Source organism: Ranitomeya imitator, chromosome 5 (assembly GCF_032444005.1).
Source record: "Ranitomeya imitator isolate aRanImi1 chromosome 5, aRanImi1.pri, whole genome shotgun sequence".
In the NCBI taxonomy this organism is placed as follows: domain Eukaryota; kingdom Metazoa; phylum Chordata; class Amphibia; order Anura; family Dendrobatidae; genus Ranitomeya; species Ranitomeya imitator.
The window spans coordinates 304,121,309-304,137,991 of NC_091286.1; the positions used below are offsets into that span (position 1 = coordinate 304,121,309).

General features: G+C 36.3%; 1 protein-coding gene across 2 annotated transcripts in view; it reads right to left on the bottom strand.

Moving 5' to 3' along the window:
• Positions 1 to 16,683, bottom strand: part of GRIK2 (glutamate ionotropic receptor kainate type subunit 2) — a 1,405,635-nt gene that overhangs the window by 264,921 nt on the left and 1,124,031 nt on the right. For both annotated transcript variants that reach the window (XM_069726310.1, XM_069726309.1), the window contains one exon: positions 7,456 to 7,574. In XM_069726310.1, coding sequence (XP_069582411.1) covers positions 7,456 to 7,574 — 119 coding nt within the window. The remainder of the gene's footprint in view (positions 1 to 7,455; positions 7,575 to 16,683) is intronic.

Sequence of the window (16,683 nt, forward strand, 5' to 3'; positions counted from 1 at the left end):
AAATAATTTCATTAAAACTGAACATTTTTAATAAAAGTTATATTATTAACTTAACTTTCATGCTATGGGGAAAATATTCTATGAAACTGTATTCAGTGAGATATTTATTAAAAACATACTTTTAAAAAGGGGTGTACTCATTGATGCTGAGCAATATATATTTATAGAAATAAACAAAAATCTAATCTTTGTTAGCATCCCTGTCTATGCTATTTTATTGATAATGAATGTTTGAGAATCTTTAAGGATTAGTTACCACAACTACTTCAGGCATTAATTGACCACTGATCAGATGCTCATTTGCTAATGGTAGTTAATTGTCTGTCTAGAAAGGAAGACTATGTTTAAAAGGAATCTATGACCAGTTTTTGAGTTTCCGGACAAATGCAATCACCTTTACCTGCTCTTGCACTGCATTCCACAAATTTGTATATTATTTCCTTACTTTCCCCAGTGTACAGCACAAAATATGAATTGCTCCACATCTGTAGATCATAGAATCATAGATTATAGAATAGTAGAGTTGGAAGGGACCTCCTGGGTCATCTCGTCCAACCCCCTGCTCAAAGCAGGATTCACTAAATCATCCCAGACAGATGTCTGTCCAGCCTGTTTGACAACTTCCATGGAAGGAGAACTCACTATCTTTTGTGGCAGCCTGTTCCACTCATTGATCTCCCTCACTGTCAAAAAGTTTTTTCTAATATCTAATCTGTGTCTCCTCCCATTCAGATTCATCCCATTGCTTCTAGTCTTTCCTTGTGCAAATGAGAATAAAGATGATCCTTCTACAACGTGACAGCCCTTGACATATTTGTAGACAGCTATTAAGTCTCCTCTCAGTCTTCTTTATTGCAAGCTAATCCATTCCCAAATCCAGTAACCATTCCTCATAGGACATGGTTTGCTGGCCGGTCACCTTTCTGGTCGCTCTTCTCTGAACTTGCTCCAGTTTGTTGATATCTTTTTAAAATGTGGTGCCCAAAACTGGACACAGTATTCCAGATGATGTCTGACCAAAGAGGAGTAGAGGGCAATAATGACTTTGCGTGATATAGACTGTATGCTTCTGTTAATACATCCCAGAATTGCATTTGCTTTTTTTTGCTGCTGCATCACACTGTTGACTCATGTTCAGTTTATGATCTATTAGTATACCCAAGTCTTTTCACATGTGCTGTTGCTTAGCTCTATTCCTCCCATTCTGTATATGATTTTTTCATTTTCATTGTCCAGATGTAGTACTTTGCATTTTTCCTTGTTAAAAACCATTCTGTTAGTTGCTGCCCACTGCTCCAGTTTATTTACATCTTTTTGAATCCTCTCTCTCTCTCTACTCTAGTATTAGCTATCCCTCCTAGCTTTGTGTCATCAGCAAATTTAATCAGTGTACCCTCAATTCTTTCATCTAAATCATTGATAAAGATGTTGAACAATACAGGGCCCAGGAAAGAACCATGTGGTACCCCACTAGAGACATTCTTCCAACTGGATGTGCAGCAATTTACGACCTCTCTTTGGGTCCGATCACTAAGCCAGTTATGAATCCAACAGTTGCCTTGTCCATTCCATACTTAGTCATTTTTTAAGTAAGGATGGTGTGAGATACTTTGTCAAATGCTTTGCCGAAGTCAAGATATACTATATCTACAGCATTTCCCTGATCCACCAAGTCAATGATTCTGTCATAGAAGGAAATTAAATTAGTCTGACATGACATATTAGTTACAAACCCATGCTGACTCTGGTTAATCACTTAATTTTTATCAAGGAACTTGCATACATGTTGTTTAATAATTTGTTTAAAGATCTTTCCTTATATAGCAGTCAGACTCAATGGCCTATAGTTCCCTGGGTCCACCTTCTTCCCCTTTTTAAAGATAGGAGCTGCATATGCTCTTCTCCAATCTTCTGGAACTTTTCCTGTTCTCCAAGAATTTTCAAAGATTATGGATAGTGGTTCAAAATATTTTTCTGCTATCTCCTTCAGTACTCTGGGGAGAAATTCATCTGGACCTAGAGACTTGATTTCATTTATGTTAGCTGAGTGTTTCCTCACTACCTTTCTGTTTATAGATATCCTGGATTCTTCTATTCCTTTAATAGGACAGTGAAAATCAGTTGATGTTACATTTCCTTTCTGAGAGAAAACAGACGCAAAATAGGAATTTAAAAATTCGGCCTTCTCAACATCCTTTCTTACCATTTCATCATTTTCATCCTGTAAAAATACTATAGCATCTTTGACTTTTCTTTTACTTTTGACATATCCCAGAAATCTTTTGTATTGCTTTTGACATCTCTTGCAAGCCTTAATTCATTGTCAGCTTCAGATAATCTAATTTGTGTTTTGCAGGTTCTGCAGACAGCATTATATTCATCTTTAGATATGATTCCCTCTTTCCATTTGATAAACATTTTTTTCTTCCTTTTTAGCATGTGTTTAAGTTCTGTGTTCATCAATCCTGGTTTCCTTAAATGCTTTGTATTCTTCCCTCTTTCTGGAATTGTTAACAAATGTACTTTGAGAATCTCATTTTTCAAGATTTCCCATCCTTCCTGGACATTTTTGTCCTTAAGGATATCCATTCATTGGATCGCTCCGATTCTCTTTCTGAGTCCCTTAAAATCTGTCTTTCTGAAATCTAACCTTCAAGTCTGAGTCTTCACAGGTCTTCCTCTTCTAGTTATCCAAAATTCTAAAATAGCATGGTACCTACCTCCTAGGGTCCCAGGCACTCTTACCTCCTCAACCCTTTCCTCCCTGTTTATGTTTGTATGTAAATGAGGATGGTCAGGTCCTATGGGTGTCCTCTTTGCGGTGCCTGTGCCTCCTCTCTGATTCTACCTCCCTTCTTCCAGCTTTGTTTGATATGGATGACGTGTTCTGTGTCATCCACATAGCAAAACCAAATCTCATCCTTTTCCACCTTCTTCACTCAATGTTGACATTTCCAGCACCAACAGAGCTTCAGATGTTGTGGCACATGGCATGGTTTAGTCAGCAATGAAAATCACAAAGCAAAGAAAGTTGAAGAATCTGATGTAGGAGAGGGAAGTCTGAAATAAAAGAGTGGAACTAGCAAAGGACTATATGGTGGGTGGCAGCAGGACAGGTGACCAGTGAGTGTTATTTTTTTTAGCTGTTTCCAAGTACTCACAATTCAGTAAAATGGCAGCAAGATAATCATTTTCCGGTATTTGCACAAGACACATGTTAAAAACTTCAGATTCAAAAGAATCCAAGAATTTTTTAAATATTTCAATGTGATTCACTTCTCAATCAATAAATTTGGTTATGTCTAAATTTAAGTAATTTTCTTTTAGTTACCACTTTTGGCAACTCAATTTCTATAACTAGAGATGAAGAAACATTAGTGGGGGAATTATGTTATATATTTTATCTATTCTCTCAACTAGTACTAGAGAGGCTATAGTACCCTTACCATATAAAACAGACTTTGTACAGTGAGAAAAAAATGGACAACAAATACCTAAATTTGCAAATTTCCCAGTGAAGATAGCATTAGTTGGCCAACGCAAAAATAAAAAAATAAAGAAACAAAATCAATGATAAATGACAACACTTTTGTTATTGGTGGCATGATAAAAAAATGAAAAACACATGTCAATTGTATTTTTACCAGATGACAAAGATAATCCTTGACCTCAGGAAAAATGTTCTGCTGTGAAAGCAATGAGAATGAGACATTGCATGTATATAGAGTTTATGTACAATGTAAAAAGAGTAGGATGAGAAAACTGACAACACACTTTTTACATTCAACATATTTAGGGTTGTTTTATTACTGGATTAAACACAGCTATTCTTAAGAGTGTGACTTGTGTGGTCACATAGGGTGCATCACCTGCTATTAATGAACACAACCTGACCTATGGCACAGGAAGCTTGCACCCTACACATTGATGACTGAACATTTGAAAAGGCAACCGATGCAACTTCATTTTTCAATTTACTGGTTAGTCAATGATATTTGGATATTTGTTGATAATTATATTTATACACTATATACAGTTATTGTTTTATTTGGGCTCAATACAATAAACCTGAAAAAGAGTTGAAAATCAGTAGAAGGCATTTCAAAGATTAGCACGTTATCTAAGACTGGCCCCAGCAGATAATAAAAATATTTCCTATCTTAACATAGGGTCTGTTAGGGCTAGCGGAACGCACCGAGTAAATATAGATGTTTTTATTATTATTGGTGCGTTCGCAGCCCGCGGTCCACCCTGCAGGAGAACCTGCTGCTAGCAAACGGCAGCACTATATGGTGGTATGGACTAACTCAGTTAATTCACCGAGTAGCCGTGAAAGCAAAGCACTGTCAGAGGTGCCAGCATTCTAGGGGCTTATTTCAGCCAGATCCCTGAATACATACAGTACAAACACAATCTCCTCACCGGAGGTGCCAGCATTCTAGGGGCTTATTTCAGCTGGTCCCTGAACACACTCTTACGTGACCACACTGGCGCAAAGCACATAACATACAACAATACTAGCGCATGGCCGTGTGGCCATGCGAGCCTTAAATAGTTGCAGCACGTACAGGACCTTCCTAGAAGGACCAATGAAAGGCTGCCACAGAGCGTGAGCAACTAAAGGACCTTCCTGAAGGACCAATGGCCTTAGCTGCAGTATCTGATCATGTGACCCTCGATCTCCACTGAGAGATCTTACTCTGGGCATGCTCAGAACGAGAAAAGCAGGACTTAGTCCCAGAAGCGTCTGCTAGCCGCTGCCCAGCACTGACTCCAATAGCAGAAGCAGGAAAAGCAGCAGCAACTCTTTGTACAGAGTCAGACTGAGCGAGATGCTGGGACCGACGTCTCCGCTGAGCAGGCTCCACTGCGGCAGGAGAAGAATGGGAGACCGCAGCGGAGATGGCCCGAGATTCCCCATGTGCAGAGGCGGGAACTCGACCCCTAACAGGGTAATTATTCCTTTATATTGTTAGAGCTACCAAACAATCATTTATATTGAAAAGGCACTAAGGGCCCAATTCATCCAAGTTTTTCTGCTAGTATTTTTTGGCATTAAAATGCTTTGCATGTTGCATTAGCTAGGTGGAGATGGAAGCTGCACTAAAATGATGCACTTTCTTACTATTTTTTTTTCCTAAACTCTGAAAAAGTGAATGAAGATAGGACCTGATGGGGCATGGCTACCACTGCTTGTCAAATTCATGATGAGTGGTAGCATTTGCTAAGAAATCCAAATCCAGTATGGATTGGAATAGGATTTGTTGCTTGGTACACAGTGAACTGTGCAGCACTTGTTCAGTACTTCTGATTCATGAAGAGTCTCACTCTTCATAAATCAGAAGCATCTGACTATGCCTGATTAATGTATCAAGCCCTACATACATATATTTGTATTTTCATATAATATTCTACATGTAGCAGTTTCTCCCATTCTGCCTACTAATAACGTACTTCGTTAAAAAAAGTTGAGTCATAATGAAACACATTTTGGGTAAATATTCAACACCTCCATTACAGAAAATCTAACTTTGCTATTGACTAAGGCTGAACATATTGATTGTAAACAAACTGAATAATTTGGAATTTCCCCAAATTCTCTGATTTTTGGAAAATATAATTTGCTAGGTTTCAGCAAAATAGCTTGACATATATTATCCATTTTTTATATTCATATCAGCCAGGAAGGGGCTAAAGGGCAATAAATTACCATCATCACCTAGATCTGGATCAGCACCTCTTAATGCCACCACAGTTCCCCATTTGTCCACTGCTGTATTCCCAAAACACCTTGGATCAATCCTTTGTCTAATCTTCCATATTTTTCACTGCTTCTGGTGCTTGCAAGCTCTCACCTATGTTTTGACATTATAATTTTATATTGTGCTTGACCATATGTGGTCAAGCAGGATCAGACATGTCATTATGCAATGATACATATTGAAGTCTATTTGGTACAAGAAGCACCAGTAATGAGATTGGAGTGGGTGCCTTAGGAGGACCTATGGTGACATGTAGTGGTAGTGGCAGGAAATAGGCAAAGTAAGAATAATATTTTATTTTTTAACCCCTTCATAAACTTTTATTTTATCACACTTTGGAGTCAGGAGAACTCAGGGAATAATTAATGGCGTTTCCATTGCATTCAGGGCTCATTTGATTTGCATCACATACATGTGATGCAAATAGAATTTCCTGGCCAAATTCAAGCAATTCTGCTGAGTATGAATTTTGGCAGATTCAGTCATCTATAGTATTGATAAGTTGAAAATGTTCATCTAAGTGATAATTTTAGGTTACCATATTATATTAGTTAAGTATCAACTTTGAAAGAGAAATTTATGTTATTACATTAGAACCATATCTTTTGTGCAGAAAAAATACATCCATATGTTATGTCTGAAATTTTTTCTAACAATGTATTTTTCACGGATGTACTGTAAATAGTCTGTATTAATATTTCTTTCTTCCATTTATTCCTTCAAAATTTAAATGGCAAGAATAAAAGAAAAGGAAGAAATAGATTACAGTGATAAAAACACATTTAAAATAGTTTTCCCTTTTATTACAAGCTTACATCTTAGAAATATATTGGGCAGATTCAAAACTTTATCACAGTGCCGGTTAGGGGCTGACTGTCATGTACCCAAGGTAACGTCATGTCCAGCACCATATCCCACCGTTTCCTGGAGAAGAGGTGACAGCAAGAAATGTACGGGTCTCCTCTATCATGTATACCTTTTTATTTATACAAGAATCTTTTTAGTTTATCATTAAATATTTAGGAAATTAAAATTTTGAAAATATTTTGATTAAATAAAACTTTATTAATAAAGCATGGTCATACTGCAACATTGTAATATATTTTACTTTATTTTTCACATATTACTCTTCTTGGCAATTTTACATTATAAATATTTATTATTATTGCTTTCTTAAAATAATATCTATGTGTTGAATTTCCATGCTTTATGTCAGACTATAACAAATATAATTCAATGATATTATATTTAATAATTCTAACTGACATGTTAATTTGATAATTAAATTCACTTATGACTAATCATTTTCAAACTACATGTAAAAATTCAAAATGATTTAAATAAAATTATCATAATAAATTGAACATTTTAAATGATAATAGGGAGTGAAGATGTTAAAAGCCATATCCTGCAGTTGCTAATGGGATATTGTTGATTTATGAAATGTTAATAAGTTGATTACAATCAAATGTCATGGAAATGTAACATTGAAGAACACTTGCTATGTTCTTCGAGTTATTAATTGATTTGGGTTAGATGATGCCTATTATTAGACGCTTCATTATGAATGTAAAGCTGAATATGGCTACATGCATAGAGGCACCCATGCAAGCATCTTGTACCATAGCGAGATATATCCCCAGAAAATAGTGGGATATGGTGCCCAAGTGATTGAAAAGGCTGAATCGTATACCTTGCTGCATGAGAGCTCCAACGCCAAACCAGAAACTATTTAGCAAGGTAAAATTGTTTTCCACCACGTCTGAGTCAGGGTTGCAAGGATGAGGGTTATACCATTCATATGGGCTAAACCTGTGACAATAGAAGGAAAAAAAGAAAATTAACCCAGTAAGAGGAAGAGATTTCATCCATCACTGTAAAAGAGCAGAAAGATTAACAAGTTACTTTAAAAATGCAGCTTTTTTACATCATGTATATATATATATATATATATATATATACATAGAAAGAAGAAATTCAGCAAGTATATACAACAGTTTCTAAATGCAGAATACTTACAAGCATGCAGAAATATTCTGGAATTGTATCAGTCATAGTTTAACCACAGTGCTGTAGGATGTCAAACAGATTTGTGATATTGCAAGACTAATGTCTCAACCCACAAGACTGGATTCACAGTTTTATTTTCTGCATTTTGTTGCATACATAGTAGATGACTAAGTCTGTATTGTTGTGTTATACGTTTAAACGTGTGTTGTGATTTAGTCTGATTGATATGAAATTGAAATCAATTTATAAATCCATCAGTTAGATATAAGGAATCAGTTCTTATGTTCTTATCAAGTGTTGGTAAAAACTTTCAAGACAAATTTGAGTAAAAGTATTTTTGAAATTCAAAATAGCAACACATAATGTAGCCCTGAGACATAATATAGTTATGATTTCTGTAGTGTTTTTTTCAATCTCTGAGGCATGTACCATCCACTCAAGCCCATCTACAATGCAGCATTAGAGTTTTGAAGTGGGTGTTCTTTAAAGTAGTAGAATTCAAAAATATTTTTAGAATTAAAGTTGTAAAATGCAATTATCATAATATGTGACATGTTGCAAAAAGAAAATGAAAATTTTTATATAAAATGTTTGATTACATTTTTGACTATTTTGAGCAATAGTCAAGCGAAACATTGTGGGTCATATGTATATCAACACTAGACTTTATTAATTTTGATACAATTATCTTCTTAATTAAAATTTGGGTAAATATTTCTTCTACTGTACAAATATTGTTTAATTATTTGCTTCCACCGAGAAGAGTAAGGGCTTATATTTTATACCCCATTGTGTGTATGTGAATATTTTCCCTAAAAAAATCATGTTTTTCAAACAATTCTTCTCTTTCTTAAATGAAAATAAACATGTATAACCAAACACATGTAAGTGCATTAAAAATGACACACCAAATATTACTTTAACATGTTACAGGTTTACCAACATCCAATCAAAGATGTGACTTGTGGACTAAATTGCAATGTCTATTATTCCCTCTTATCTTCATCCTTACAAATCATAATCATGATGTTATGCTTTCGCTCATGTTTTATATTCATAACCCTTTTAATTATGATTTGTTTAATAAAAATCGATGCCCATAGATAAATGGAGCATTTTTAGTAAGTTGAAGATCAAACAAAAGGTAAAGTAAATATTTCTATATTATTAATAAAAACTATGTAGCCAAAAAAGACGGTTCATCCAGCTGGAAGTGAAAGGGAGAAGTCATCATTTCTGTTGATCCATCACTATGCACTATTTCTGAATCACAGTTCACTTTGACTTTCAATGAGCAGCATCTTATGAAAAAAAATTACATAGACTACTGTATGTGGTCAAGTTTCAAGCTGGTGCACATATATACATCATCTATATGCTCCAAATCTAGTTTAAATAAAGTATAATGTCCAATTTAAGAAAAGACACCACTTACCGTTCAAGATGCAGTTCTTTATTCAGTAGCGTGAATACATATCAACTGGAGAGGTGAGTAAGGACAGAGTTGGACTACAGCTGTTTTGCGCTGTGTACACTTCCGCGGGTCTTCACCTTTGAATAAAGAACTGATCAAGAACAGTGAGTGCTGCCTCGTCTTTAATTGGACATCATGGTTTACTTTTCTTTCGCAAAGAATCTGAGTTTGCTTATCTCTCGGATTGTCACCATGCTGTTGTGCTTGGCTGTTACTTAAGGTACCTTCACACATAACGATATTGTTAACGATATCGTTGCTATTTGTGACGTAGCAACGATATCGTTAATGAAATCGTTCTGTGTGACAGCGACCAACGATCAGGCCCCTGCTGGGAGATCGTTGGTCGCTGAACAAAGTCCAGAACTTTATTTCATCGCTGGACTCCCTGGAGACATCGCTGGATCGGCGTGTGTGACACCGATCCAGCGATGTCTTCACTGGTAACCAGGGTAAACATCGGGTAACTAAGCGCAGGGCCGCGCTTAGTAACCCGATGTTTACCCTGGTTACCATGCTAAAAGTAAAAAAAAACAAACACTAGATACTTACCTACCGCTGTCTGTCCTCCAGCGCTGTGCTCTGCACTCCTCCTGTACTGTCTGTGAGCCGGAAAGCAGAGCGGTGACGTCACCGCTCTGCTTTCCGGCTCACAGACAGTACAGGAGGAGAGCAGAGAAGCAGAGCGCAGCGCTGGAGGACAGACAGCGGTAGGTAAGTATCTAGTGTTTTTTTTTTTTTTACTTTTAGCATGGTATCCAGGGTAAACATCGGGTTACTAAGCGCAGGGCCGCGCTTAGTTACCCGATGTTTACCCTGGTTACCGGCATCGTTGGTCGCTGGAGAGCTGTCTGTGTGACAGCTCTCCAGCGACCAAACAGCGACGCTGCAGCGATCCGGATCGTTGTCGGTATCGCTGCAGCGTCGCTTAATGTGAAGGGGCCTTTACCAGTATTCAGGTACTGGTACCAGTATTTCACTTCCTTTGCTGGGTTAAATAAAGCATAACATTACCTATAGATGGTAGACCCAAGGATTTGCAAACTCCAGGCGTTGTTTAAACAGTAAATTTATTTCTGCAGGGCCAATATTAAACAGTTCAATCAGATTACAGCAGGGAAAAGAAAACATGTTCACACTCCAAACAAAAGATAAGTCACACTATATGTTCCAAGTGAAGCAATTTACAAAAAAAGACAGAGTAAAAGACAGCAACTAATTAAAAATGTTTGAAAGTCTAATTACTTTGCTAATGACACACTGTTTTTCCCAACTTCTTCAGTCTTAAAAGCCACTTTGGAGCCGAACTGCTATTCATTCTTCTCAATTGTGTAAGAATCTTTCATTTAATCAAAACTATTTGAATAAGGTTTCTGTCACTTCAGAGAATTCAATTTTCTTTACTATATTCTTTCCAACACATTAATATTCGGAGGATCAAACAATCCATTCTCACTGTACTAATGCAATATTAGAACACCTCCTGTCTTAAAAGCCTATACTCGAAAAAACAAAGAATTTTTCATTTCTCATAGATAAACTGACATATTGTTCTTAGGGCTGATTATGAAGGTTATAATTAAAAGCGTGACAGAAGGAATATGACCCAATATATTTGTCATTGTAATAAGGCTTCTAAAACTTTATTTTAGGATTATGTTTAATTTCAACTGAATTCTGTAAAGTCATGGAATTTTCAAAACTTGGTGGTCATTTATCCAGATAGAAATACATATTTTTGAAAGGATTTAATTCAGTGAATGTCTATCCTATGCATTAAAGCACATATATAAAGATATATCTCTATCTATCTATCTATCTATCTACAGGTGCTTCTCACAAAATTAGAATATTATCAAAAAGTTAATTTATTTCAGTTCTTCAATACAAAAAGAGAAACCCATATATTAGATAGATTACAAACAGAGTGATCTATTTCAAGTGGTTATTTCTGTTAATGTTGACGATTATGTCTTACAGTCAATAAAAACCCAAAAGTCATTGTTGTTAGGAGTCGAGTTCCCGCCGCTGCACAGGGGGAATCTCGAACCATGTCTGCTGCGGTCTCCCATTCTGCAGTGGAGCCTGCTCAGTGGAGACGTCGCTCCCAGCATCTCACTGAATCTGATACTGTGCAAAGGGTTACTGCTGCCTCTCCAGGCTTTACTATTGTACCCTGCACTGGTCTGCGGCGAGCAGGCTTTTCTGGGACTAAGTCCTGCTTTGCACACACTGAGCATGCCCAGGGCAAGATCTCTCAGTGGAGATCAAGGGTCACATGCTCAGGTACTGCAGCAACTTCCATTGGTCCTCCAGGAAGGCCCTGTACCTGATCAAGTTTTGTGGCAGCCATCCATTGGTCCTTCTTGGAAGGTCCTGTAGGTGCTACAGCTATAAAAGGTTCTCATGACCGCACGGCCATGCGCTAGTGTCAATTTATATATGAACTCAGCACCAGTGTGTTCATGGTTTGTATGCAGTCAAGGACCCGGCTGAAATAAGCCCCTAAATGCTGGCACCTCCGGTGAGGAGTTTTGTGTGTGTATATTCAGGGACCCGGCTAAAATAAGCCCCTAGAATGCTGGCACCTCTGGCGAGTAGTTTCATGTTTGCATTTTGACTGCATGACCACCATCTGATCTACTAAGTAGCTGTGTGCCTCTGTGAGCCAAAAAGGGCACAGCATTATCTTTGTTAACAGACTCTGTAAAGTAACAGAGTCTGTTTATGCCACTATATAGTACTGCCATATCTAGCTGCAGGTGCTTTCCTGCACGGTGGATCCCGGGTTGCAAACGCACCAACTTCCTCTAATAAATATATATTCAGTGCGTTCCACCAACCCTAACAATTGTCTCAGTAAATTAGAATACTTTATATTACCAGCTTGAAAAATTATTTTGAAAATCTGAAATGTTGGCCTACTGAAATGTATGTTCAGTAAATGCACTCAATACTTGGTTGGGGCTCAATTTGCATCAATTACTGCATCAATGTGGCGTGGCATGGAGGCGATCAGCCTGTTGCTCTGCTGAGGTGTTATGGAAGTCTAGGATTCTTTGATAGCAGCCTTCAGGTCATCTGCATTGTTGGGTCTGATGTCTCTCATCTTCTTTTTGACAATACCCCATAAATTCATTATGGGGTTAAAGTCAGGCGAGTTTGCTGGCCAATCAAGCACAGTGATGCTGTTGTTTATATACCAGGTATTGGTACTTTTGGCAGTGTGAAAATGTGCCAAATCCTTCTGGCGAATTAAATTTCCATCTTCAAAAAGCTTGTCGGCAGAAGGAAGCATGATGTGCTCTAAAATTTCCTGGTAGAAGGCTGCACTGACTTTGGTCTTGATAAAACACAGTGGACCTACACCAGCAGATGACATGGCTCCCCAAACCATCACTGATTGTGGAAACTTCACGCTAGACCTGAAGCAGCTTGAATGGTGTGCCTCTCCACTGTTCCTCCAGACTCTGGGACCTTGATTTCCAAATGAAATGCAAAATTTACTTTCCTTGTGGAGTATGTCAGTGACTGCCTTCTGGACATCTGTCAAGTCATCAGTCTTCCCCATGATTGTGGAGTCTACTGAAGTAGACTAAGGGACCTATTTAAATGCTTAGGAAGACTTTGCAGGTTTTTTTGTTAATTATTCCAACTTACTGAGAAAATGACTTCTGGGTTTTCATTGCCTGTAAGCCATAATCATCAACCTTAACAGAAATAAACACTTGAAATCGATCACTCTGTTTCTAATGATTCTATATAATATATGAATTTCAATTTTTGTATTGAAGAACTGAAATAAATTAACTTTTTGATGATATTCTAATTTTGTGAGAAGCACCTGTATATCCATATATACATAGATAAAGAGATAAATATATATGTGTATAAATGAATAAGCAAACCCATAATGGAAAATTAGAAAAGCAAGGGTGGGTGCAGTCAAGTGAACACTAAATGATGCCTGGGACAGTAATTGATAGTTCAGTAGATAAAAGAAGAACTAATTAAAACTAATTGTACATCTATAAATTCCCTTGCAAGACAGAACACTTCTGTATATCAACAATATTATTACTAATGCAATTATGTGTAAATAATCTAATAATCAAAACGGACCTTTTTTACACCATCTTAAAATACATGATTCAGAAGAATATGATTTAAAGAATAACAGTTTTACTATTTATTTCATAAATACTACACATGAAATAAGCAACTTTTTAATGTATCTTATCAGTCAAATTAGCTATTTTTTCTATCACAATTGAAGTCATTATAAAAATTCTCAATTCTGAGATAAAATGTGTACTAAATGATGACAGACTTTCCCATTACTGAGTTAGGAGATGGGAACTGCTACTGAAAAGATTCTATGTAGTTATGAGGAGGAGTAGAAGGAAGGAGGAAGAGCTCTGTCTTTAGCTCCTCCCTCCACCCATCTACATGTAATTGTATCAGTAGCAGCTCCCATATCATAAAGTCTACTTTCACTGAATACTGATTAATAAATTCTAAATTCTAGCAGAGAAGGAAGAAAATTATACTAATAAGATATAATACAAAGATGCATATTTTCATTGGTGCTATTGATTAATGAAATAAAATGTAAAATGACAATTGTATTCTGAACCCTTCTTTTTCACCATTAAATAATGCCACAAGAGGAAAAACATCATTACTAAATGGGTTAAATTTGAGTCATTAAGGCTCCAAACTAAAGACCCATTGGTGTAGCATAAGGAAATATAACACCATAAACTACCACAGTATAAATTATGCAATTAAAGATATAAAAATAGAGATAAAATCCCGCAATTCAAACAAATTGTTAACATTTTAGAAATTACTTGTAAGGCCACATCTTGAATATGGGATCCAGTTTTGGGGTACACATTTAAAAAATGGATATTCAGACATTAGAGTCGAAGGAGAGCAACTAGATTATTACAAGGGATGGAAGGCGTATCATATGATGAGTGGTTGGAAAAGTTGGGCTTGTTTAGCTTAGAAAAAAGATTCCTCTGAGGGGTTTTTCTCACAACATGCTCTGTTGCCAACTCGTTCATCCTGATTTGAACTAGATACAAACAGCATGCTGTCATTGTTCACATTGTTTCTTCAGAGACAAAGAGGACTAGAACTATAGTGCCACCGATAGGAAGTAGCAATCCCAAAAGTCAATGTCGATCCTTTAACGAGCCTTGTCACATGACTTAGCATAACAGCCAAAAGCAAAATCTCAATTTGCAGACAATGTGTTTTGGGTTACTGCTCCTCGTCAGTTCAAAGTGTGAGATCTGGTTTGGCTGTGTGAAAGGCATCTGACCGGGATCTAAGGTAAAATGCTTCTCCTTGCAGACAGTGACATATTTTGCATGCTGAGATGAGGAGACTTTTAAGCCACAATGCTCCTTTGGGAATTGTCATTGCGCACATCACACAGTGCACAGCACATCTGGTTCTTCCACTCATAATGAGTATCCCCTAGTGCTAAGTATGGTCCTTGGAAGGAATAAGTCATGAGCCAGTCCTTTGTATTTTTACATGTAAATGAGATCCCCTATAACATCACTTGCATGGGTGGTGCTGGTCTCGGAAATGAGCGGCACTGATGACACTTCATTTTAAGGAGGGGGCAAGTGCTACAGCATAGACCTAGCCTCTGCCACCTGATGTCACTTTGTTTTGAGTATCCCAGCATGCACTGGGATTCTCAAACAAAATGTCATTAAAAAGTATGTAGGAAAAAGATAAAATAACCATTTGACAGTGAAACATATGGATTTTTTTAATGCAAGTATATTAGAAAATAGCTTAGTTTACAGCATTACATAGATATACATTTAGAATGAAAGTGATTTGCCTTTGAAACACCCCTTTAATTGGCAACAATGATTCTAGCTATTTAAAATTCTAAATGCCGAGGTAAATAGTAAATGCGCCATAATGATACTTGTGAGATAAACATCATGTCTGCAAATTGAGATTTTGATATGGCTTTTATCCTAAGTCATATGGTAAGGCTTATTGCAGGGTCGATATTGATTTTTAGGATGGCTATTTCTAAAGGGTGGCACTAGAGTTCAAATCCTCTTCGGGTCTGAAGATGCAATTTGCATATTTAATTTTCCAGATGTGCATATATGGCGTATACGTCTCCTCACTCTGACATGTGAGACCTGGCTTGCCACTTAGAAGGAAAAAATATACCCCTTAGGGCTTAGTTGTGAGATGAGCTCTTTTTAAAATCTGATTGACATACTCAAAAAATGATGAAGGAATGCTTGGTTGTCCTGGTAACCAGAAGTCAAGAAATGACCTCTGGGTTTGCCAGGTACGATGGACTGTTTAACAAGTTATCTGTAAAATTTTCAGGTTAAAAATATTCTTCAAAACTCAAAAGTTCTGCTCTCCTAGTTTTTCGATGGGTCCAAACAGTATTTGTTGACAACATATGATGTATTGTCATTTTAGAAATAATCCAATTTCTTCTATTGCTCTTTGTTAAAATAAAGAATTTCAGGCTAGGACATATTTTAGTGGATAAAACAAAAAGTTTTGCCTCCATGTCCCAATGTTATTAAATTATGTAAGCACCTGTTGGTTCAATATGCTCACCATACCCCTTGATAAATTATTTAACTTTTTTGTGTGGTATGAAAATCTCATTTAAGAGTAAAAACATTCAAAATTTAAAATTGCTAATGTTTTGAATTATGGTACTTACAAAAAAGAAATTCATATCATGTCAACCTAAATTTAAAACTAAAATAAAGTACAATGTGTCTCAAAAAGTCTCCAAACTGCTGGTATATCAACAAGCATTCCAACCATCTTATAGTAAAGCACTCTGATTTGAAAAATTTTGATTAACTGCGATGAGAAATAGCTTCCCTTTAACTAAGAATGGGGCAGTATTAAGTATGGGACAAGTTCACTTATATCTTAATTCTTAATAGGTTACACAAAAACTAAAATAATGACAATACAATTATGTATTTCACTGTTCTTTAACGTTTTATTCTACGAATTATCTAGTGTCAGTGTCATGTTTTATTTCAATAATTAGCATAGAAGTTATTTCTCCTTCACTGATAATGTTTAATAACGTTTTGGTATTTTTTATCAAATTAGAAATGTATCTATGCATTAATCTTAAAATGAGTTTGGCATCTAATGAACCTGCAAAGTATTAAAGTAGAAGAAAGCTGGAATATTAGCGGATAGTTAGATTTCAGGCATAATTTCCTTGCAAGTAATCAAAAAGGTAATAGTCAAAAGTTCTCTTTTGTAAAGCATGTCTATAAATTGATTGCAAGTAAAAATGTATTATAAATTCATGAAAGTGAATTATCTAGTAATGGACAACTTGTTGTGGCATGTGATATACTGAATTAACATTGTATAAATTAGATACAATCAGGAAAGTAT